We start from the raw sequence: 25,000 nt of genomic DNA, 5'->3' as shown, positions 1-25,000 counted from the left end.
GAAGGTATATTTTGGAGGAGGAGAGAAAGGAAAAGAGAGATAAAGATGGAGAGCTCCACCCACAGCTTCTTTCCACAGATCATTGGGCGAGCGACGGCTCGTTAAACCACACCCCCTTATTCCATGCAGCCTCGACGGCCAATCACATCGACCCATTAAAGCGATCGATCGAGTGAATCCATTGTGCCCCGATCGATCGGCAACGTCCGAACAATAAAGCTCCAGCCGTTTGATTCCCGCCCCTCTAGGGTGGAGCGAGGGTGGTGTTTTCAGACGCAGTGAGATGATGAGCTTCGGTGAAATTTTAGGACCGATTGTAATAAAGGGGGTGGTGCAGAGTAGGTGGAGCAGAGTGGGTGGTGAAGAGCAGGTGGTGCAGGTGAGTCGATAACGAGGTCGTTTTAGTAACATTACTACATTTGATTTTGTCAAATCATTTTGCCCGAGAACCACGGCCTCCGCCTTTAAACCGCTCTGAGCGTCACAACTCCACCCTTCTACATCTACCTCCCTCTACTACTCTACCTCTACTACACCCCTCTACATCCATCTACTCTACCTCTACTCTGCCCCCCTCCACTCTAGTTGGGACGGGGGTTCTGGACACCACCCAGAGGTGGAGGGTGCGCGACGGGGGTCAGTAGGAGGTCGGAGGTCCTTACCGAGTCCCTGGGGCTCTGCGTCGGGGGTCCGGCGTTCTAGAGGCAGAGACACAAGAACAACTTCAACAAACTCATCAGCAGCTTCAGGTTAAAGACAATATGGAGGAGGATGGAGAAGGAGAGTCCTGGATGCCAACATGGACTTTATACTTCTTTCTCTTTATTGCTCTGTGTGTGTGTATATATATGTACATGTGTACCGATTGTGAAATTGTCCTGATAGCGATGTTTAAAATAACAATTTGGCCCAATTTTGACACAGATGACGCAGGTTAGACCTGTTCTAGGAACGATGTTTAGAACAGACCAGCGCAGGAACCTGTGTTTTAGTCCCTCCTTCCCTTCCATACAAAGTCGTTGCGCTTTTACCCTTTTAGTCCCTATTTAGTTTCCATAGTCCAAGCTGTGATTTGACCCTTTTTGTCCTTCCTGTCTTGCCGTACTTCCCCCACTACACACTAGCAGGGTTTAGCTTTAGCCGCTCGGGCTAAAAACACATCGCAGACGGGTGGTGCAGTCTGCGATGTTCTAGAGGCGGAGCAACAACAGTTCTCAGTAGCTGTAGTTGTAGCTGCAGCTGTAGCTGAGTGATTTCAGGAACTATGGCTTCTCTTTGGATTTACTCTCGTTAAAAACACTTTATTTCCTGTGGAACTTGAATAAACATCTTGTTCATCTTTTTTCCACCGGGTACAGGAGCAACCAGGTGTTGCTACTGTACCAGGTAAAACACCACCTGAAACACCGTCAGCTCCCACATGTGGAAGCACCGGCTAAACATCGTCCACTGCCGTCGCTCAACGGTGGCATCTTCTAAAGCACCTTTCTGATGCGCTGCCTTGCTCAAGGACACTTCAGCGCACTGCAAGGGAGCAGCCGGGGATCCAACCTGGAACACTGTGATTACCGGACCCATTACACCCATAAGAACCATCACAACCGTCTGATCCGTTCTCTCCCCCTCTCTCTCTCTTTCTAAAATAAATCCTTTGCATAGAGTCGCTCTCATCTCCAGAAGACGATCGACCAGTAAGTGGTCCCCCCTCCACCCCCTCCACCCCCTCCACCCTCCTCCCCCAATTACTCTCAGAAAAGGAAACTAAAATGGCCAAATAAAATTAAAAAAAAATAGTCAAAAATAGTACAACAAAAAAAAAGGCAAAATAGTCAATAACACACTGAATATAGAAATGACTTGATCAGTGCTGTGCATTAAAACATGACTTTACACTAGAACAGTTATGAACAAGCATCTGTCATTGATCTTCATTAAACACAAGCTGCAGGAAAACAAGTGAATTATGAAGCAAAGGCTTCAATTACTGAATGAGAAGCTGCAGCAGACATCTGCTGCCCCGAGTGACAGAAGAGAGAGAGAGTGTGTGTGTGTCAGCTTTGAGAATCACTCACATCTACTATACTATATGTACCCTTATTTATTATATACATTATATACGTATTTATATACAGTATCTACATAATGACAATTTGCCATGTCTACGTTTTTCTATTTATTAAGGTTATCAACACCTATCTTTATTTATATATATATATATATATATATATATATATATATATATATATATATATATATATATAAGGTTTTTACGTTTACATTTTTCTATTTGTACTTTACGTTACCTTCACCCATTTGTACCACTTACATTTTTTTAAAGATTATTAAAAAATCATTTAAACACAAAAAAACCCCCTTAATTATGAAGTATTTCCCAACCATGTGTATAGTGTATAACTGCTTGGAGGGTTGGTATGAATCTACATGCACACAAACTTTTTATCTTTTTTATTTATTTTGCTTTTTCTGAGGTATTATTTGTCCTTTTGCCTTCTATTTTTTTTTTTTGCAATTTAAAACATTCCATATTTTTTCTATAGTGTCTTTTTATCGTTATTTTTATATCAACTTTTGTGTTAAATTAGACAAATAACATGTGTCTTTAAAAGTGTGAAAATAATGAATTGTTTGTTTGATATGTAATTATTTTTCCCTTTTGTAATTATAAACTCATTCTATTCCATCGAACCCGGTGCCGTGTCCTTATGTTGCAACATTGGATCCATTCCAAAACAGAACAAATCATATTCCGTGTTGTGGGCGCACAACACGGAATATGATTTGGAGTTTGCCTGTTTTATTTTAGTCCCAAAAATTAAAAAAGTGGATGAAACATCTGTGAGAGACATGCAGTGTTTCAATGGAGGCGTGTTGGTGGGAACTTTCACACGGAGTGATTTCCTTCCCCAGAGACACTGTGAGGCAGGACAGGAAGTAGACAGGGACCTGACAGGAAGTAGACAGACACCTTCTAACTTTTAGGGTAAAGTCAGAACACGCAACAAGTGGATCCTTGTATTAGTCATTCAGTGTCACCAGGACTCGAGTCAATGCTGCGTTGGATGGAAACTGGGAAAATTGCAACTGGTTTTAGACGTGATGCTGATGTAAAGAGGAGCAGCAGCACAAAGCGACGCTACGTTTCCATGGGAACTTGAACATTTGTAATTGGTGTTGATAATGGACCCTGTGTTTTGCTGCCTGCAGCTATATTTTAGGTATTTTAGGTATAGGTGGGAGTACAGGCGCAAGTGCAGATGCAGCTTGCGTGCGTACCACTTGTCGGGTCGGGAAGGCCTCCTCCTGCCGCAGCACCAGCAGCACCACCACTCCACCCATGGGCGTAGCTCTGAGCAGGGCCACCACCTCCTCCTGGGTGCGGCCCAGTAGGTCCACACCGCTCACCTGGGGGACAGGGAGGTTCCAGCACAAATACATTTCATATTGCAGGGATCTGTCGCCTGCAGGTAATCAAATGAAAAAAGCTGAAAATTCACAAAAATATGAACTTCCTGAAATTTTCATAAAGTTTTGTATTATCTTAAGTGAAAAAATAGATGAATATACAAAGAAAATTGCCAAATAAAAAATACAAGGAAAATATACCAAAAAATAAAATAAAAAAAACTGTCAAACAAGATAAAAATGTACAGAAATATTATAATATATATATATATATATATATATATATAATATAAAAGTAACATACAAAACGTGACTGAAATGTATTCCACGTGGACACCATTTCTCAAACATAATAATGTCTATATTAATAATACATGTGATTTCTCACATACTTGAGATTATGATTTATGATTTTTCCTCTTAAATGCCCCCCTCACCTCCAGGAGGCGGTCCCCAGCCTTGAGGCGGCCATCTTGGATGGCGGCCCCACGGGGCAGGATGTTCTTAACGTAGATCGGTGCCGAACCGCCGATGGGGACGTCACGGGAGGTGATGCTGAAACCAAGACCCTCTGGACCTGGAGGAGGAGGGAGCGCGGAAGAGGAGGAGAATAAAAGGAGGAGAAGAGAGGAGGAGAAGAGAAGAAGGACAGAAGGAGTAGAGGAGGAGAGGATAAATGTCGTTCTCGTTTGATGTTCAGTGTGAAGAACCATGAAACATTTTCTCCAAAGTGCTTTATAAATGAAGTTCTATTTTCATAATATTGATAAATTAAATATTTTAATAAAGTTATATTAATAATAATAATAATAAGTACTACTCTGTGGATAGATGTACACATTTTATTTATATTCAACCTGAATTAATAATAATAATAACAATAATTACAGCTGCAATACACGGGGTCCAGTATAGTCGTGTTGTTTTACAGATTCCTGGGTTCTGAAACGCAGCACGATTTTCCAAGCGAACGCAGCATGCGCTCTGTCGTCTCCCGGTTGCTCGTTTGCGGAGCAACCACTCTGCGGTGTACGCAGCACAACCCTCCTGTCTTTCAAACAACCCTCCATGTTTGCCTGTAAAGCACAACCTGTCACTGATAGAACTCACTGTGTTGTCGGGGGAAGTCGAGCTGCCTTGGTGACGGTGACGACCACAAATAGATGCTACGTCATCTATTTGTTGAGTTTTTCACATGAATTACATTTTCAGGAAGTTACGTTTCCATGAAATACGAAAAACATTGTGGTATTTTTGTGGGTAATTACCATTGCACGGCTTCTATTTTTCCGACGCCTCGCTGGATCTTGAAGGCATCACTCAGTTGCACATGTCAGTGGTTTTGACTGGACGCGGTGACCAGCTCTTGTGGATTACTTTTTATTGTATTTTCCATGAATCCGGCAAAGTAATGTGGACGACGGATTTAAAATAATCAATCTAACAGATCTACTGACATCGACTGCTGAACAGGTACAAAGTTATAGAAATATACACCTAAATCCATCGTTTGGTAACTTCTCAACCCCACAGAGTGATAAGTGAACATTTATAGTAAATAACATGATGATGTCATAAAGTGTCATGCTGTAAATACAATTTATAGTAAATAACATGATGATGTCATAAAGTGTCATACTGTAAATACAATTTATAGTAAATAACATGATGATGTCATAAAGTGTCTCACTGTAAATGTAATTTAAAGTAAATAATATGTCGTCATAAAGCGTCTTACTGTAAATATCATCTTTTTGGAAGCAGACGTGTCAGCAACTCAATGTTTGTGGTTAAATTTGTTTGGTTTTTCATTATATCTGCTCCGTATGTGGATCCATGTGGATGAAACTTCAACCACCAGGTCTTTGTGACATAGCGGATTAAACGACACCTCAACCGTGTTTCTAGCTTATGCTGAAGTATGTCTTCCAGATCGTTTAAGGCATTAGCATCTTTCCTAATAATAATAATAGTAATAATAATTAATAACGTCTTATTCTATCTTGATAGAAAGTCCAGTCAGGAGGACTCCCACCTTTCTTCAGCTGGATATTGAGCCGCCGGCCGACCTTCTTGGTGAATCCAGTCGTGGGGGTGGAGCTTAGTACCCGCTGGGGCGAGGGGGCGTGGCCTGTCGGGGGCTTGGCGGCGGAGTGCGATGCGGGAGGGTAGGCGGCGTCGGCCTGGTCCTGGTCCTGCTGCGGGTGCGGGTGGGGTCGGGTTTGGGAGTCGTGGCGTGACAGCCGGCGGGGCGGGGCGGCGGGGTCCAGGCCGGACGCCACGGCCCCCGCCGCCGGCGAGTCGGGGCTGAAGCAGCCGTTGGCGAGCTGCTCGTACTGAGGCGTCATGGAGGACGGAACCACGTGGAAGGTGATGACTGGAGAACGCATGGCCTGACGGAACATGTTCTGAGCTCTGGATGGAGAGAGGGGAGGAGGAGGAGGAGAGAGGGACAAATACAGAGAAATTAAAAAAGGATCCCCCCCCCCCAAATTACAACAAAATACAAACAGTTATAAAAGCTGTCTTCTGATTGGCTGCACATCGTGCGGGTCCCGTTTCAAGACGCAACCAGTGACACTGGACAACTGTCAGCAGACAGCGCCCTCTGTTGCCATGGGAACTACAACAACCTCCCAAAAAATGAAGCTCCGCCTCCTCCGCATCAGAGCGTCTTTCTGAACGTGCGGCCATGACGCCCCAAACTATAATCAAAACCAGTTTGGGGATATGAATATCAGCTCAACCCCCATTAAAAATTAAACATCTTGAAATTCAATATTTTATGAATTTATTATTAATTTTTAAATATTTGTAAATAATTACAAAATGTAGATGCATGCATATAGAATAAATAAATATAAGTAAACACAGACGGATCCTCCTCTTTCTGACGTTGTGCCAATTAAAACTTGTTGCTCCACACAGGGCTCCATCCCATAATCCATCCCATAATCCCCTGGTTTGGCTGCAGATGAAGGGTGACGTGCACTGGGGCGCTCTAAGCCCCCGCTGGGCGTAGGGGGGGTGTGAATGGAAACGTGAGGCGGGGGTGGGGGGGGCGGGGCCGTGCAGGGGGCCTCGTCAGCGCCACCTGTTGCCACGACGACACAACACCCCCCACCTCGCAACAGCTGAACAGGAGCACAGAGTATGTTTATTTCTTGGGGCGTATTGAATGTAGTACATTTGTTCCTGTATATTTGGGTTTATTTGTTTGTTTATTCTTATTTTTAATGTTTATATCTTCTCCATGTTTATTGTATCTCGCAATTTATTTCTTATTTTAGGTTTATTTTTATTGATTATTCTTAATGGATATTTTTATTGGGTTTTTTTTTTTTTTAGGTATTTGACCAATTTTTTAGTTTTTTTGTTTATTTTTTGGTGAATTTTATTGTTTGTTGTTTTAGGTGTTTGTATGTTACCAATGTTTTTATTATAAATTTTTGGATTATTAACGTTATTGTTTAATTTTGTTGTCTTTGATATTGGCCATCCACCCATCCATGTTCTAACCATCCATCCATCCATCCATCCATGTTCTAACCATCCACCCATCCATGTTCTAACCATCCATCCATCCATCCATCCATCCATGTTCTAACCATCCATCCATCCATGTTCTAACCATCCATCCATCCATGTTCTAACCATCCATCCATCCATCCATCCATGTTCTAACCATCCATCCATCCATCCATCCATCCATCCATCCATGTTCCATCCATCCATCCATCCATGTTCCATCCATCCATGTATGTATCACAAGCCTCCTCCTCCTCCACCCTTAACCCTCCTCTAACCACTCCAGGGTCTCCAGAATGTTATTTTTCTTTTCCGGAGCCATTTCAAACCTTGATGACGTTAGGGTGGAGGAGGCTGTGGGGGAGGTGGAGGAGGCTGTGGGGGAGATGGAGGAGGCTATGGGGGAGATGGAGGAGGCTGAGGGGGAGGTGGAGCCTGCTGCAGCTCCATATGATGGAGAAAGGAACAAAGACGGGAAACGCTGCAACGCTCATGTCTGAAAAGCCTGGAGGCCATTTGGACCAGAGGTAGAAGCACTAAACATATCTACACATACAGTATCTATATTCACTTACAAGTGAATAGTACCTAGTACTATTCTAGTACTGGGTAGGACCTCTTGGCACTGAGAACAAGCTTTCTAGTACCAAGTGAAACTTTCCAAGCACTGGGTTGGACCTTTAATAGTACTAGATAGGCTCTTCTAGTACCAAGTAGGACGTTTCCAGCGCCGAGTAGCACCTTTCTAGTACTGGGTAGGACCTTTCTAGTACTGGGTAGGAGCTTTCTAGTACTGGGTAGGACCTTTAATAGTACTAGATAGGCTCTTCTAGTAAGAAAACTCAGGGAATTATTTTCTTATTTGGACGACAAATTCCACATCACAGTCTGCCCACGTTTACATTTCATCGCAGCACAATAATAAACAACGATGGATTATTTAAGGGCGTCGGTTGACCACAGTGTGCTGTGTGTTTTCCCAGAATGCCTCAGTGCAGACCGCTTCAGACAGCGCTGCGGTGACTTTGACACCACCCAAGGGCAACGCGCACGCGCCCGGTGGCGTTCTCCCTCCAGGACTCCTCACAGGCTGAATAATGCAGCGAGAAGCCAAACAGGAGGCTGGACGGCACATTTAACGCAGACGTGAGATCGTATAAGAGATGTGCATCGTTGGATCTCAGGCCGAGAGGAGAACCCGCACCGGGGACTCTGATGATGCTCCTTTTTACAGCAGTTCATACAGCTCTCCGAGGTCCCTGGAACATGTTTAAGCTGAAAATACCACTCAGATGACGCATTAGAGCCATTCTAACGTGCGTCCCAACCAGGCTGTCTGGAAACGGGCTGCTCCAGGGGGCGGCGCCACCCTCCCCAGGCCACCACTTATGTGAGCCAATGGGGTTTGAGCAGGGTTGCCGTTCTTAAAGCCTGCGTGGGACACGGACACCGCGCCGGGAGTCTTGACGCGGGGATTTTATGTGTCATGTAAACGCCGGAAAATAAAAATAAAATAAATAAACTAAAAAATAAATAATAAAAATAAATAATAAAAATAAATAAATAAACGCGTCTGCAAATAGAAGCAGTGTTCCTATTGGTTTTGTTTGGAGAAACGCCGGGCGGATGGGATGGAGCAGATGACCATATAAAGAAATCCACGACGAGCTGACGTAGAAAAAGCCTTTGGAAACGGTGCGTTCAGAGCGGTCGGAATCCTGAGCGTTTTGTTCACAGCCATTACTTTGTCATTAGCTTACCTCATTATTTGACACTTGTCAAATAATGAGGTAACGATGTTTGGACAAAATGTAAGCTCTGTATACAGTATTTGGTAGAGAGGTCAGTATTTGTTGGAAGCTTTGCAGGTTATGAACTGTTGGTGTTTTAGATCAGAAATGCTGATTCTGATGGGATGGGATGAATGACGCATCTATCTATCCAGATTTAGTGATGCATTGTGGGTACATTTTGGCACACGGGACACTGCTGAGAATATAAATCAGAGACAGAGACATCACTAGATAATGACCAACTGACGGACAAATCACTTGAGAATTGGACATTTATTCGGCACACAACGTGCCGCCAAATCGAGGAGGCCGTTGGGGGCGGAGATCGGGACGCGAGGGGGCGGGGCCTGTCTCAGGGGGCGTGGCCTTACTGTTGGAAGCGCGTGCTGCGCAGGTCTCCGTTGTTGATGCGGACGATGCAGTCGTTCTCCTGGAACAGAGCGTGCTGCTCCGCCTTGCCACCGCGCTCCAGGCGTTTAACCAGCAACCCCAGAGTCCTGGAGGGGGAGAAAACAAGCTCATTAAGCAGCTTCCAAAATGGCAGCTTCTTCCTGTACACACAGCTAGCCTGGAGTGAGCCAGTACAAAAAAAATAAAAAATTATATATATATATATATATATATATATATATATATATATATATATATATATATATATATATACAATAAATGAAAATAGTATAAAACTATAAAACTAACAGCAATTTTAGTAATAACGACAATAGTGATAATATTCAAATAAAATACTAATAATAATCAACCTTTTATGTATTATTTATATATACATGACAGTAACACCAATAATTAAATAGAAAATATCAACGTGTCAAATAAAGCCACATGAAATAAAATAAAGCATGAAACAGGATCTCAACAGAACTAGGCCCCGTTAGTTTGGTTTATGTGGCTGAGAATGTATCATTAGTACAAATACATGAGCAGTTATCCAGATAGCCAGCAGCATTGTGGGTATCTGTGTATGCTCGGAGGCAATGATTCATGTTCTCATCAGGGAGTGACTGGATGAAGTGCGTCAAGTCCAATAAAATAACTCCGTGCTGCTGCATATACTGGAGATGGTTTCCCACGCAACATGTAAAGCAGGTTCTTATTTTTCGGCCAGACTTTCTACCCGTTCCCGACTCGGACGCCGGATCGACTCAACAGCAATTTTCATTGTTGAGAGTCTAGCTACAACTAAAAAGAAACAGAGTTCTTCAAATCACGTTTATCAATTTTACCAAAAAGTGAGCATGAACTCATACATATCCAAGGAATATTCTGTCAGGTTTCAAATTCTTAAAAACAGCTTCTGCAGAGTCTTAATAATGGTTGCCCGGTTGCTCACGCGCAACCAGATTGGGGCCGTTGTCAATCATCTGGTGCCGTCTGGTTGCCTCGTCAACAAGCACGGTATACCTCTGAGTCTACCGATCAATGGGTTCATCTATTGACCTCACTCAGTTATAAAGGGATTCCGTCTTGACAACCAACAGCTGATGCACAGTTGCCAATTTGGCTAAAAAGGTCAAAACCTTAGTGTGGGGCCCTGCTTAGGGTTGTTGGTTCTTTCAATGCTGCATTAATGCAACTAGTTCATCGTTAACTTTCACATTTATTCTAAGAGAATATGTGGGACACATTGTGGCCCTCAGGCCGCCTGTTGGATAACACCTGAAGTAGTGAATCGGTCCTGATCAACAGGGCTCGTGGGCGAAAGAAAGACAAATAAATGATGAAGAGATGGAGAGACAGGGGCCTACTCAGCAAACCATCACCACAATAATCACGTCAACATGTTGAAATCATCTGGATCTATGGTGTCGCCAGGTGAGGGGCCCAGGCGACGGCACCCTCACCCGAGAGGCCCCAGGTGAAGATCTGAGGAGGTCCGGACTCAGACCCCTGACTTTGGTGTTTTGAAATCACGGATGTAACAACGGTTGGAGCGCCGGCTGGAGCGTTGGATGGAGCGACAGAAAAATACTTGTGGTGTCGACACGAATTACAGTTTTCTGAGATCTCAGGAACACAGCATCACTTCCGACACAAATTGGTTTTTCGAGTTCCCATGAACGCAGCATCACTTCCGACACGGATTACAGTTTTCCGAGTTCCCACGAACACAGCATCACCCCCTGCTTTGGAGAGCCGTGTCCGCGTCTTCTAACGTGACAGCAGAGAAGGAGTCCACTCCTCAACCAATCACACTCCTCAACCAATCACACTCCTCAACCAATCACGGGCCGTTCTCTCGGACGCATAAAAAGATTTAAAAACTTAAAAAGCTCAAAGGGTCGCGGCGGCACCCGCCACGCAAAACTGACGCGAAAAAAGGGACATTTGGCGAAAAGCGAGTTGTTTGCATCCCTGAACCTCAACACAACCCATTTTATTAAGACTCGTCAGAATGGCATTCAAGACATGTTGAGGCCTTAAATTCAGATGACTGCATTTTAGACTTTTCCAGGCTTCTCAAGGATCCTGTTTTCCAGCTTCCTGCTCCGGTGGAGGAAGGAGAAGCGCTGCTTGGTAATCCATTGCGCCGAGCCGTTTGAGGACCCCTCCCCCTCACCCTCCATCACCCTCCGTCACCCCTCCACCTGAAAGGATTAAGGAGGCGGATGTGAAGGAGGAGGCCTGGCCCGTTCCCGTCGGGGTGTTTTCCGCTCCGCCCGCTCCGCCCCCTTTTATTTTCCACGCCCAGGGAACAGTGGGGAAGGTAAATCCGCCTGGCTTTGAGGCTTCGGCGTTGGGCCTTCCTCCGAGGCCCTGGGATTCGGCCGGGGCGAGGGCGGAGCGGGCGGGGCGATGGGTGAGAGGCGGAGCGGGCGGCGGAGTTCACGCCTCTCGCCAGAGTTCAAAGGCGGTCTCCCCTGACGGCGGCGGCTCTCTCCGGGTGGGGCGCCTTGATCGCGCCGCCCGAGTCCGGTCCGCGGGCCGCGTGGGAAGGCGGCGGGTCCGGGGGCCGCGTGGGAAGGCGGCGGGTCCGGGGGCCGCGTGGGAAGGCGGCGGGTCCGGGGGCCGCGTGGGAAGGCGGCGGGTCCGGGGGCCGCGTGGGAAGGCGGCGGGTCCGGAGGAGGCGTGTCGACACAGCGCCCCCCGCTGAGCCACTGGGGCTTTGAAGCCGCTCACGGTTTTATTGCCGTTCCTCCATTTCCTAATTTAGACGCGAGCTGCCGTGACACTGGACTTCCCTCCATCCAGCCGCTGTTATTTTTATTAATTCCGTTTATCAACGAAGACTTGAAGTGATATTTAAAAAATGAAAAAAAAAAATAATAAATATTTTTCTTTTTCTACGAAATGGAAACTTTCACAGGAGTTTGCTTCATGGCTTGGGCTCCGTGTCAGACGCTGTGAAGGGTTTCCCAAACGATCACAGCGTCCTGGGGGAAAACACAACGTGGGAGGATGTGAAACAGATGTGACATTCCTTTCATACCAGCACCACTGTGTGTGTGTGTGTGTGTGTGTACAATTTGTGTATTGTGTAAATCTTTGTACATGGTGCCGTGTTTTTGCGGCAGATACATTCCTGTGTGTGTGTGTGTGTGTGTGTGTGTGTGTGTGTGTGTTTGCATGAGGATGTGTTCAGTCTGTGTGTGTGTGTGTGTGTGTACAATGGTGTTTAGTGAGCGCTGTGTTTGTGCACTGCTCTGTGTTGTGTTTTTGCAGCGGATGTGTGTGTGTGTGTGTGTGCACATGTGTGTGTGCTGCTCAGTGTGGGCCCTTCATCATGCAAAACAGCAGGCAGCCATGATGGAGGGGTGTGTGTGTGTGTGTGTGTGTGTGTGTAGGGGTGGATTAGGGGATTTTTCAAATAATTTAGTGTGTGTGTGTGTGGGGGGGTGATATGTGTGTGTGTGTGTTTTCATGCATGTGTGTATACTTGTGTGTATTTTGGATGCATGTGTGTACGTGCATGTGTATATTACATTGGCACGGTGGTGCAGTGCATTGCACTGCTGCCTCACAGCAAGAAGATCCTGGGTTCGATTCCCGCCTGGGGCGCTGTTGGCACCGTGCTCCGGTGGGTTATCTCCCAAACAGGAGCCTTTCTGGGTGGAGTTTGCATGTTCTCCCCGTGCTCACATGGGGTTTCCTCCACCTCACGTCAGTAAGGACCCCCCTCAAAAAACATGCACCCATCATGGTCTGACCAGCGATGGACACTTATCACCTGGTCCCCGGGCGCGTCCACGTACGCTGCCCACTGCTCCTGGCTGTGCCCCCGGAGGAAGGACAAGCCAGGATGGGTCAAAAGCAGAGGAGCCATTTCACCAGCACCATCAAGCATGTGTGTGTGTGTGTGTGCAAGCAAGACTGTTTCTTCTTCTTCTTTCTACATTTGTTCATGTGTGAATATGATGTGTGTGTTTTCATGCATTTGTGCGTAAATGCAGCTGTGTGTATTAGAGCGTGTGTGTGTGTGTGTGTGTGTGTATTAGAGCGTGTGTGTGTGTGTGTGTGTGTATTAGAGCGTGTGTGTGTGTGTGTGTGTGTGTGTGTGTGTGTGTGTGTGTGTGTCAGAAAGCTTCCATATCACAAGCAGGTGACATGTTCTCTCTCTCTCGCCATTATCTGTCAATGTCGCTCGCCCAGTCCCTTTACCTTCGGTCTTTGGCACTGAAAGGCACCACGTGGATCCCCAGCGGCCCCCCATCGTTGGACACCTCCACCACTTTGACTATGTCTCTGGACGGACGATGGATGGACGGAGCGGGTGGAGAGGAGGGAGGGAGGGAGTGGGTGGAGGGGAGGGAGGGAGTGAGGGGGTGGAGGGGAGGGAGGGAGGGAGCGGGTGGAGAGGAGGGAGGGAGGGAGCGGGTGGAGGGAGGGAGGGAGCGGGTGGAGGGGAGGGAGGAGAGGCAAACAGGAGGTGGTGTCGTGGTGGAGACATGAGGACAAAAAAAAAGAAAAAAGTGAAAAAAATAAGGAAGTCAAATGAAAAACAAAGAGAAAAACAACAAATTCAATAAATGACAAAAGGAGGCGACGAGATGAAGAAGAAACAACAAACGGCAGAAAAAGATAATGAAGCAGGAAATACCAAGAAAGCAAAGTGGGAAACATCTACCTGCAGCCATTTAGTGATCATGTTGTATTATCAACCATTATCCACCGCTTATTATCTTACTACATTATCTGTATCCAACCAACCGCTTATAATGTTACTACATTATCATTATCAACCAACCACTTCATGTTATTACATTGTCCTTATCGAACCAAAAAATTGTTATATTATCATCCAACCGCTTTTTATATAATTATCCAACAGCGCATTATCTTATTACATTATCCAAAAACCATATTATGTTATCACATAACCAATACAAACACTTATTATGTTATTACATAGCCGATACAAACACTTATGTTATTACATTATCCTTGTCAAAACACCTATTATTATCATTACATCCCGGTTCAACCACATATTATGTTATGACATTATTATCATGTTACTATGCATGATTTATCCACTTCTGTTCATACATTATCATCACTTGTCATAAGCAGTTAACTATGGAGATAATAAAAGGTTGATTTAGCCCAAAGCGCAGCCTTCCACACCCAGGGCTGCACCGCGGGCACCGCTGGCCCCATGAAACCAGCTTTGGAACGAAGTGGACGAAGACACAAGTTGTTTGAGTGTCTTCAGAGGATTTCAGCGCTGAACCAAATGTTTTGACCTTTTCACCAAAAGCTGAGTCAGTGAAGAGGAGGACGAGACCAAAGACTGAACTCACCAGACCTCAGCACCACTGTCTTTGTAAACATCTATTCTACTGTAGGTCGTAAACACACACACACACACACACACACACACACACACACACACACACACACACATATATATATTATTATTTTTTTTGCTTTGGAAATATTAACGTATGTTTCCCATGTTAATAAAGCTTTGAATTGACCGAAAAATTGAGAGAGAGAGCGAGAGAGAGAGAGAGACAGTGAGAAAGAGAGAGAGAGAGAGACAGGGAGAAAGAGAGAGAGAGAGAGAGAGAGAGAGAGAGAGACAGGGAGAGAGAGAGAGAGAGAGAGAGAGAGAGAGAGACAGAGAGAGAGAGAGAGAGACAGAGAGAGAGAGAGTCCACAGGAACTCTGGAGGTGGAGGCGCAGGTGGAGGCAGCAAGAACAACCAGACGACACAGAGTTAATGACACGAAACAAGAAGAGAAGGAGGAACGAGGCTGCTCTGTCATTACCCAATACCCAGTACTAATGATACTACCCAATACTAACCAATACCACCCAATACTATTCAATAAAAACTGATATTACTGATAGTATGAGACTAACCAATACTACTCAATAATAACCGATAACACCATACTAACCAATACTACTCAATAACCAATAACACCATACTAACCAATACTACTCAATAATAACTGATCATACCATACTAACCAATACTACTCAATAATAACTGATCATACCATACTAACCAATACTACTCAATAATAACTGATCATACCATACTAACCAATACTACTCAATAATAACTGATCATACCATACTAACCAATACTACTCAATAATAACTGATCATACCATACTAACCAATACTACTCAATAATAACTGACCATACCATACTAACCAATACTACTCAATAATAACCAATAATATCATACTTACCAATACTACTTAATAATAACCAATAATACAATACTTACCAATACTGCTCAATAACCAATAATACCATACTTACCAATACTACTCAATAATAACCGATAAACCATACTAACCAATACTACTCAATAATAACTGATCATACGATACTAACCAATACAACATAATAATACAGTACTAACCAATACTACCCAATGCTACTCGATAATAACAGATGCTACCAACACTCACCAATACAACTCAATAACAACTGATACTACGAATACTACCAAATACTACTCAATGATAACCGATACTAACCAATACTACCCAATGCTACTGGATAATAACAGATGGTACCAATACTACCCAATGATACTCAACAATAACTGATACTACCGATACTAACCAATACTACCTAATGCTACTTGATAATAACAGATGCTACCGATAATAACCAATACTGCCCAGTGCTACGCAATATTAACAGATGCTACCGATACTAACCAATACTGCTACTCAATAATAACACATACTACGATACAAACCAATACTACAGATACAAAGCAATGCTACCGATACTATTCTAAATATTAAACGAATACTCCCGATACTAACCCGTCCTAACAAAACTAACTAATTCTACCAATACTACAGATAATAACCAATATTACTCAACAATAACCAATACTACCAATATTAACCAATACTACCGATACTACCCAATGCTACTCAACGATAACAAATACTACCAATAATCACAAATACTACCGATACTAACAAGTACTACTCAATACAGTAATAAAATATTTTTACCCCAAAACGGAGACAATAGTCAAACATATATTGTATTTAAAATGTGTGTACTGAGAGTAAACTTGCAAAAACTATATTTGACACGGTGCGCTCCTATGAATTCCTTTAATTCCATAAACTAATTAAAAAGAGTCAGTTCCCGTTTTTGTTCAACAGTTCATGTAAAGCAGCCAAAGACGGAACTTAAATGAAAACTTATTGTTGCCTGTTTTTCCAGATTCCGTTGAACTGGTTCCGAGTTAAAAACAGAAGTTACACGAAGCGTAAACAAAGCCCCGCCCCCTTCAGAGGAAGCTGCTCTGTGATTGGAGGACTCACTCTAGGTCACTCAGGGGGGCGTGGTCGGTGCAGGAGTCGGCCCGCCCGACCGGTTCGATCCTCCCGTTCTCCTCCCGCTCGTCGTCCTCCTCCTGGAACAACAGAGCAGAGAGAGGCTGTTTTAGAGAAAGGCATGAGAGACAGACAGGGCCACAGGGCCACAGGGCGAGCGCCATGGACAACAAAACTGTTTTTATTTTAGATGTAGGTATTTTATTTAACGTCTGCTCCTGGAACAAAACAAGTGCGGGTGGAGCGGTATGGAAGGGAACCGTGCGTAACGGGGACTTTCACCGTGACTCCCTCCCCCATCATCCCCTCTCCATGCGTTATGCGCAGAAAGTAATCTACGAGGCGTGCCCCGCCCCCACGCTGCAGGTTTAAGAAATGCTGAGAAAAAAAACATGAAATTAGGTTAAAAAATAAAGAATATATATACAAATATATACATATATTCATTCAAATCGATCTTTTGCCAACTATTTGGCAGGGCCCTTGTAGTACCCTTGTGGACCACTAGGGGCGCGGCCGTCCTGCTGCAGGGTGGAGGACGGTTCTCTACTCTGCATTGCATTCCTCATTAAAGTCAACGGAGTTTCGGCCAAATGAAGCCCCAAACCAACTCCGCTCAGCTCCAGAAGATCGTGTTTCGCAGAAAATATTTAAAAGGTACTTAGAACGAGGTGCGACGACACAAGGTCTATGACTTGATCGTCCGTCGCAACGTGGCAGCAACTGCAAATCCAAACACCCCGGCTCCGAAAAGACATGACGAGGATCAGGATCCTGTTGTTTTGCCAAGAACATTTTCACATTCCAGGAATTTGCTGCGTTGCCGAACAGACAAGTGGCATGAAAAACAAGAACAGCCAAATGTAGGAAAACAGCCACATTTCCAAAGAAAAATAGACAAATACAAAATAAAATGGACACACATACAAAACAGACAAAAGAAAGACTCCTTTGCACAGGACAAGTTCAGTTATAAGGAAACAGCTGGAGCCAAGCACAGTTACGGGTATAAATACAATAAAATACATAAGGGTGGATGTACTGGATGCAGGGCTCTCTTTATTATCATTTTGTGATGCGTTTTCTGTTCCATTCAATCAGGAAACAGAGGGAAATAAAAAAACTTTTTTTTCTTTTAATGTTTTTTCGCTCGCCTGTCTTCCATTCGGGGCGGCTCCGATCGCACAGCCGAGCGCACGGCGTTTCTGAACTTTTGATTGTGTGAGCAAAGACGCACGTTTATTCTTGATGGTAGTTCATAAATAATTATCGGGCTTTGTGTAAAAAATAAATGCACAGGCTGAGCAGGGCCACCCCGCCCGCCTTCTCACGGCCCGCCGGCAAATGCCCCGCGGCCCGGCACCGGTCCAAGACCCAGTGGTTGGGAACCTCTGCTGTACCGGTTGATAGTAGGATACGGATATAACAGATAACAAGGAGCGAGTAGGTATAAATACGACCATTTTTTTACTAAATCACTGCAATAAAGCGTGAATGGAGTGAGGGTGGCCTCCATCTTCATCCCTCCATCCCATCTCCATCCTCAGTGCTGTTTTCAGACCCAGACACTACGTGTTGTCGCAACTCTGCGGGTTTTAAATCCACTTTGAATTAGTTTTCGTCCGGTGTATTTCAGGTTTGGCCAAGTGGGCGTTCCTCAGAGCTGGCGGGGGCGGAGCCTAGGAAACTCGGCCAATCGGGCCCTTCGCATTTTAAAGGGATGGGATCAACCCGACGCCGTGCGAAAACCGTTTAAGCAGGCGGCCATGAACCTCGACATCCATGCTTTTGTACTTTCATTTGATAGTGCTGCTGAAACACGGATGATTAACCAGCATAAACAGTTTCGCCGCGAAAGCCTGATTTTGAGCGGAGGCGCTCCTTCCACGCGCGCCCCACCCGCAGATGGAGGTTTAAGTGCTGCACTCCGCGCCGCGTTGCCATCAGCCCAGTTAAATGTGGACCATAAATCACCCGTCACCTCCGTCTCAAGCCGCCGCCCGATGAAGACATGAGCGAGTACAGTCGTCCCCGAGTACAAAAATACACGGCAGAGCCCCCGAGGACGGAGAACGCTCCACATCCCCCCAAAGCACCGCGTGACCGGCCCCCAGCCCACGCCGCGCACGTGGACTGTTAAATGGTGACGCTTAGTTTTAATGACACATGCGCGCACACACACGCACACACACACACACACACACACACACACACACACACACACACACACACACACACCTTGGATTGGCCGAGGACCAGAAGGAGCTCAGCTCGGCCCCGGCAACCGGCCACCTCATCAGCATGAGAATGAGGCTTCGGTTGCTGCGCTGCCGTACGGTTGCCATGACAGCGCGGAGAGCGGGGAGACCCAGGGGAGCGACAACCAGAGGCCGCAGTGTGTGTGTGTAGGTTGAAAAGATAGCATGTCGAAAAGCAATGACAGCACCCCCCCCCCACCCCTCCAACGGGGCATGCACACACACACACACACACACACACACACACACACACACACACACACACACACACACACACACACACACACACACACACACACACACACACACACACACACACACACACACACACACACACACGAGTTGAAATGAGGCTTAAAAACTTCAGAACTCAACGTTTCCTAGTTTTCAATAATTAAAAGGAATTTGCTTTTTGAAGCAGACATTTGAACGACAGGAGCCTCAGCCGCCTGCCAGTCCTCAATTTGGGGATTTTAAATTTCTCCTCAGTTATTTATATTATCATATTCAGATATTAAATATTGATGTATTGACACAATCTTCCGGTTATTACGCTGCCACAACTTCCCAGACAAACCATTAAGACCACGCCCGTCTGTGTGTGTGTGTGTGTGTGTATATTCCTGCAGCATTAATAATTCAGTTGTTTTACTTGGGAGTTAATGGGGGAGACGGGGGGGGGGGGGGGGGTCGTCTGGTGGTTTTTAAGCAAAGTCACTGTTTCGTGAACGGAGAGAGAGGGGGGGGTGGACAGACAGGGCAGAAGGGGTGAGAGAGAAAAGTGGAGCGTTAGTGATTGAGAGAAGGGGGGAGAGGTAGGGAAGCAAAGAAGGAGGAAACAGAGGAGTGGAGACGGAGAGAGGGAGAGAGCTGGATGAGAGAAAGACAGAGGGAGAGAGAGAGATGGAGCGAAAGAGAGAGCGGAATGGAAGGCGAGAGAGAGCGGGGGGATGAGAGAAAGAAAAAGACAGTGAGAGAATGAGAACGAGAGACGGATGGAGAGACAGAGAGAGGAATAAAAGGAGGGAGAGACGGAGGGAGGGTGAGGGAAACAGAAAAGTGGAGATGGAGAGAGGAAGAGAGCTGGGTGAGAGAATGACAGAGCGAGAGGGACGGAGGGAGAGAGAGAGAGAAGGATGAGAGAGAGGGACTGAGGGAGGGAGAGACGTTCTCATTAAAGATTAACAGTAGAATCCATCGAGGCCTGTCCTCTATCTGCCACCAGAGGAGGGGTCTGAGTGTGTGCGCGTGTGCACGTGTGTGTGTGTGTGTGTGTGTGTGTGTGTGTGTGTGTGTGTAGACTAATGAAGTGCTGCTGTGCTGTCTTTTCCCTCCACAGCTGATTGGTCACTCACAACCCGACGTGCACACGCAGAAGCGTGCACGAGACTCCCAGTGGCCTTATTAAGAAGTCAAACCTCCATCTCATGTCCCATCTCAAGGTATATTTATTGATTAATCAGTGGATCAATGATGTGTTGATGGATCCGCGTGATGGGACCTCGGGAGGATGGATCCTAAAACGTCATCATGTCGCATCACATTCTGAAAAACACAACAAATGACTTATTAACATTACCGCTAGAGCTGCTGTTTGGAGCGGCTTTGTCGGGCGGACGACACCAAAAGGTATCGAGTGCGATTTGAGGATCAATACCATCGATGCCAAGGAAGTGATCAGCTCCTCTCAACGCGTTTCCTGCTTTGTGCGTCGTGTGATGAAGGGAGATACTTCCACACACTGAACGACCACGCCCAACACAACACAAGTGAGCGGTGAAGAACGATCCACAGTGCGTCCCCTTTCCACCTACCTTCATATATACCTATATATACACACACAAAAAAAATAAAATATGTATGATGTCCAACCGTTTGGACCGCCCCCTAGGGCTCAATAGGTACACTTGAACCGGGGCATTTGGGTATGATGGTGGTGGAGGTCCAGCGGAGGCGTTGGTGCAGTGTATGGGCGTGGCGTGCTGTTATTACTCATGTTTGAAGAATACGGTTCATACCTGTTCCACACACAAATAACTAACATAGTACAGTAACATAGTACTGCTTTTATTTATTTGTCATTTTTATTTATTTATCAGACACACAGAGCGTCACACTAGTTATTTGTATCAGACTACTACTACTACTACTACTACTACTACTACAACATCATTTTTACACCTTTAACAAAAATAAATGTTTAATTTTTTGGTCTAATTTACTCTCAAATATAAAAATACCAAAACCTGTTACAATGAGTCTACTGTACTGCTGCATCCCTACCACAACCTCACTACCAACCCATCCATCCCTGCACCCAACTACTAACCTAACTACCAACTAACCCATCCATCCCTCCATCAATCCCTCTGTGCATCCCTCCATCCATCCATGTATCTGTCTAAATCTATCTGTCCATCCATCCATCCCTTCATCCATCCATCCCTCTATCTAACAAAGGCAGCAGTAAGCACAGCCCTGAAGCAGCAGGAGACAGACTTGATTAACGCTGAGACACTCACTGCACTTTACCCACAATGCATCATTAACAACGAGTCTTCAATTAACGACCCCGCCGCTAATTCCATTAGCCTCCCTGAATGTGGCTCTGATAATGGGATTGGAAGTCGCTCTGATAATGGGATTGGAAGTCCGTCTGATAATGGGATTGAAGACACTCCACCAGCAGTTTGTCAATACGAGTCACGCTTCACAGGCTGAGGCGCCGTCACAGCGATGACCACATGATGCGATGGCCGGCCACTAATTACTATTAACACTATTCAATGAAAAAAATACAATTCACTCGATTTTTCACTTGAATCAATTGTTTTTAATCCCTTATCACATTTGACTTTTTGAAATGACTTGTTACACATTTAATTTCGTTGTTTTTTGTTATTTCCCGCTGATAACTTGTTCCATTTATTAACTTTTCATTGTTTTCCAATTGTGTTTGTTTTGATTGCGTTGTCTTCATTTCCTTTTTTTCCCAATTCCTATGAAACACTTTGAGCTGCATTTCCTGTTTAAATGGAGCTTTATAATTAAAACGTATTTTTAATTATTATATGCATTATTGATGTATGCCTCTAAATTGTGGGACGTGTATACCGATATATTATCAATATAATATGGATATCATGATACGAGTCCAGATATTGTTTGTGATTTTGGTTGTGGTTATATTATGTAGTTAAACGTCTTTAAGAAGCATTACAGAAAAGTAATCTATTACTTTAAATGAAAGCAGTTTTCTGAACTTCATACTCTGTTCTACGGTCAATGCTCATAATATCCACATTACTAATGATCAGTTCTCAAATATTTATTGTGCTTATATCGAATGAAAGCACCAATAGCCACAGCCCAAAACTATACAATTATATATATGTCAAGTCACACTTAATTTATAAAGCGCATTTCATAGCAGGGCAACACAAGGCGCTTTACAAAGAAATACAAAAAAGAAAGAGAGAACGTAGTTGTCAGCCGGTCATGACAAAAGAATGCCCCTGAAACAACAGCAACAACAAAAGCAACGGCAACAACAAATACAACAAAAACAACAAAAGCGACTCCAACCACAGTGGCAGCAGCAGCATCAGCAGCCAGGGAAACAGCAGGTGGAGGACCTGAGCTGACCAACAACATCGTCCGGTCTTTTTATGTCTGAGGGGACGAGGTGGGACATGGCAGCAGTCATGTTACTGGGGAACTGGAGGAAGGTTCAGTTCTGGATGTTGAGGCACTAATATTCCGTCTGATAGATATCAGTTTGTTACTGAAGAATGTAGTGAACTCCTCACATTTTTCAGTGGAGAGCATCTCTGACGGGTTGTAGACGGTGGATTAATAAGTCGATCAACAGTGAAGAAGAGCACTTTACTGTTGTTGAGGTTTTCATTAGTGATTTTAGAGAAGAAAGACGCTCTGGCCTGTTTCATTTCTATATTGTATGGATTGAGTCCATCCTTGTAAATTTCATGATGAACCTGAAGATTTGTCTTTCTCCCTTTTCGTTCTGCCCGGCGACACTCTCTTTTAAGCTGCCTAGTAACTGCTCCATTTCTCCAGGGGGCTTTTTGTTTTTCTATGTTTTTAGTTTTAACAGGTGCAATCTTATCAATAACATTTAGTATTTTGGAGTTGAAGTTGTTCACAGGATACTCAGTTGATGATGCCTTGAACAGCGGTAACTCATTTACAATTCTCTTAAAGGTTTCAATGGTATGATTGTTAATGAAACGTTTTTTAATTGTTGGGGTTCCCCTCTGTTGTACAGGAAGAGCAGACACGTCAAAGAAAATGCAACAGTGATCTGAAATAGCAACATCCATGACATAGGGTACAGTGATATTTAGTCCTTTTGATTTGACCACGTCCAGAGTTTGCCGCTTATTGTGGGTGGGTCCAGAAACGTGCTGAGTGAGGCCAAACGCCTCCAACAGGCTCATGAAGTGTTGAGCATCTGGGTCTGTTTGATTGTCAACATGAATATTCAAATCACCTGAGATAATTACACAATCATAATCAGTGGAGACCTTGGACAGTAGCTCAGAGAATTCATCAAGAAAGCCACATTTATATTTTGGTGGCCGATAGACAGCGATGATTAAAATGGGGGCACTGCAGTTTATAGACATAACAAGGTGTTCAAAAGACGTGAATTGTCCGAGGAGGATTTCCTTGCAGGTGTAGATCCTAGAGAAGACGGCAGCTACTCCTACGCCTCTCTGGTCAGCTCTAGTGGTTTGGATGAACTTGAAATGAGGAGGTGCTTTCTCAGTGAGTGCGACTGAGCCATTTCTATCCAGCCAGGTCTCAGTCGGTAGAGAGAAATCCAGGTTATGAGTACTTATGATATACTTGTAAGCTCATGAACTAAAAATGACTTGTTAGTTAGTGACCTTACGTTTAATGGAGACATCTTTATTGTTCTGGCTGCATGGCTTTGCGGGGTACTGAGAGTTTGAATCCGAACCGGTAGTAAATTGTTTAGATTCCCGTATGTTACAGGGAAGTTACGTCATTTCGGTCTATGCTTTATAAGCAGAGGAGTTCGTAGGGCAGAGCGGCAGTCATTAACGTCAGAGTGGATCAGACTCACCAAACACCAGCAGCGGACAGAAGATTTCAGCGTCAGTTCCACGTTCAAGGCGAGGAGGCGCGATCCGTGAAAGCTTGGATGAACTCCATCGCGCCCGAAGACGTTTGGACGGTTCAAGAAGGTGCCCAGGCTGTCCACAAACAGTACGTTGAGGGAGCAGCGGTCTCCCTTGAGCCATGTGCGGAGCTGAGGGACAGGCGCAAACTTTACGCCCCCAAAGCTGGGACCCGGCGGCGGGCCGGAGACGACGAACCGGTCCCACTGACGGCTCCTCTGCCTCCGACTCACCCGCAGTGAGGATGGATCCGGGCCACGGGAGAGTGGAGTCTAAGTCCGGCCCGGTCACGGCGGAGGACACGGAGCGGGAGGTGTGCTTAGCCCGAGCGCTAGCGATGGAGGCCAGACGCACAGACACTTCATCCTACGTCCTCACGCAGGCTGTGGACGCCTTTGAAGACCGACCTCTCTAGAGCGCTGAGTCTGCCACCAGGTGCCAGCAGCTCCCACAGTCCGCGGAGGTCGGCATCGACGCCGGCATAGTTAGCAATACGCTAGGCTAACAGGCTAGCTAGCGTTAGCCGAGCCAGAGTCCACGTTCTCGAAATCCGAAAAGACAGTTGAGGCGAGAGTCAGAGCCAGGAAAGAGGAGGGGCACCACAGCGCAGATAATACAAATCCAAAACCCAAAACCAGGTGGTTTTTGGGAAGCGATTTATTACATTACATTACATTTAGTCATTGATCAGACGCTTTTATCCAAAGCGACTTACAATTGTTCAAACACCGACGGACGCAGCCATCAGGAGCAATTAGGGGTTAAGTGTCTTGCTCAAGGACACTACAGCATGCTAGCAGGAGGAGCTTGGGATCCAACCAGCAACCTTTACATGACTAGACCACCAGCTCTACCTCCTGAGCTACCATCCCCAAAACGACGTCGACGACGTAGCGCAAACACAAAAGACATTACCGGAACCAGAAGTCGTAGCTCTCACCAGAACCTGTAAATCCCTATTCCACATTCGGAATAATTGCTATGGTGTATTAAAACGTGAGACGTTTCATGGTGCACCACTACAACAACAACAACAACAACAAGTTGATCAGAC

General features: G+C 45.2%; 1 protein-coding gene across 1 annotated transcript in view; it reads right to left on the bottom strand.

The window, feature by feature from the left end:
• LOC307238418 (partitioning defective 3 homolog) overlaps window positions 1–25,000 on the bottom strand; it is a gene marked incomplete at its 3' end in the record, with an annotated part of 153,843 nt that overhangs the window by 62,200 nt on the left and 66,643 nt on the right. The window contains 7 exon segments of the mRNA XM_080011387.1: window positions 663–698; window positions 3,295–3,423; window positions 3,861–4,000; window positions 5,459–5,838; window positions 9,116–9,241; window positions 13,359–13,442; window positions 16,512–16,603. Coding sequence (XP_079867513.1) covers window positions 663–698; window positions 3,295–3,423; window positions 3,861–4,000; window positions 5,459–5,838; window positions 9,116–9,241; window positions 13,359–13,442; window positions 16,512–16,603 — 987 coding nt within the window.

Source organism: Zeus faber (assembly GCF_960531495.2).
Source record: "Zeus faber genome assembly, chromosome: 12".
NCBI lineage: Eukaryota > Metazoa > Chordata > Actinopteri > Zeiformes > Zeidae > Zeus > Zeus faber.
This window is presented reverse-complemented; position numbering and strand designations above follow the sequence as displayed.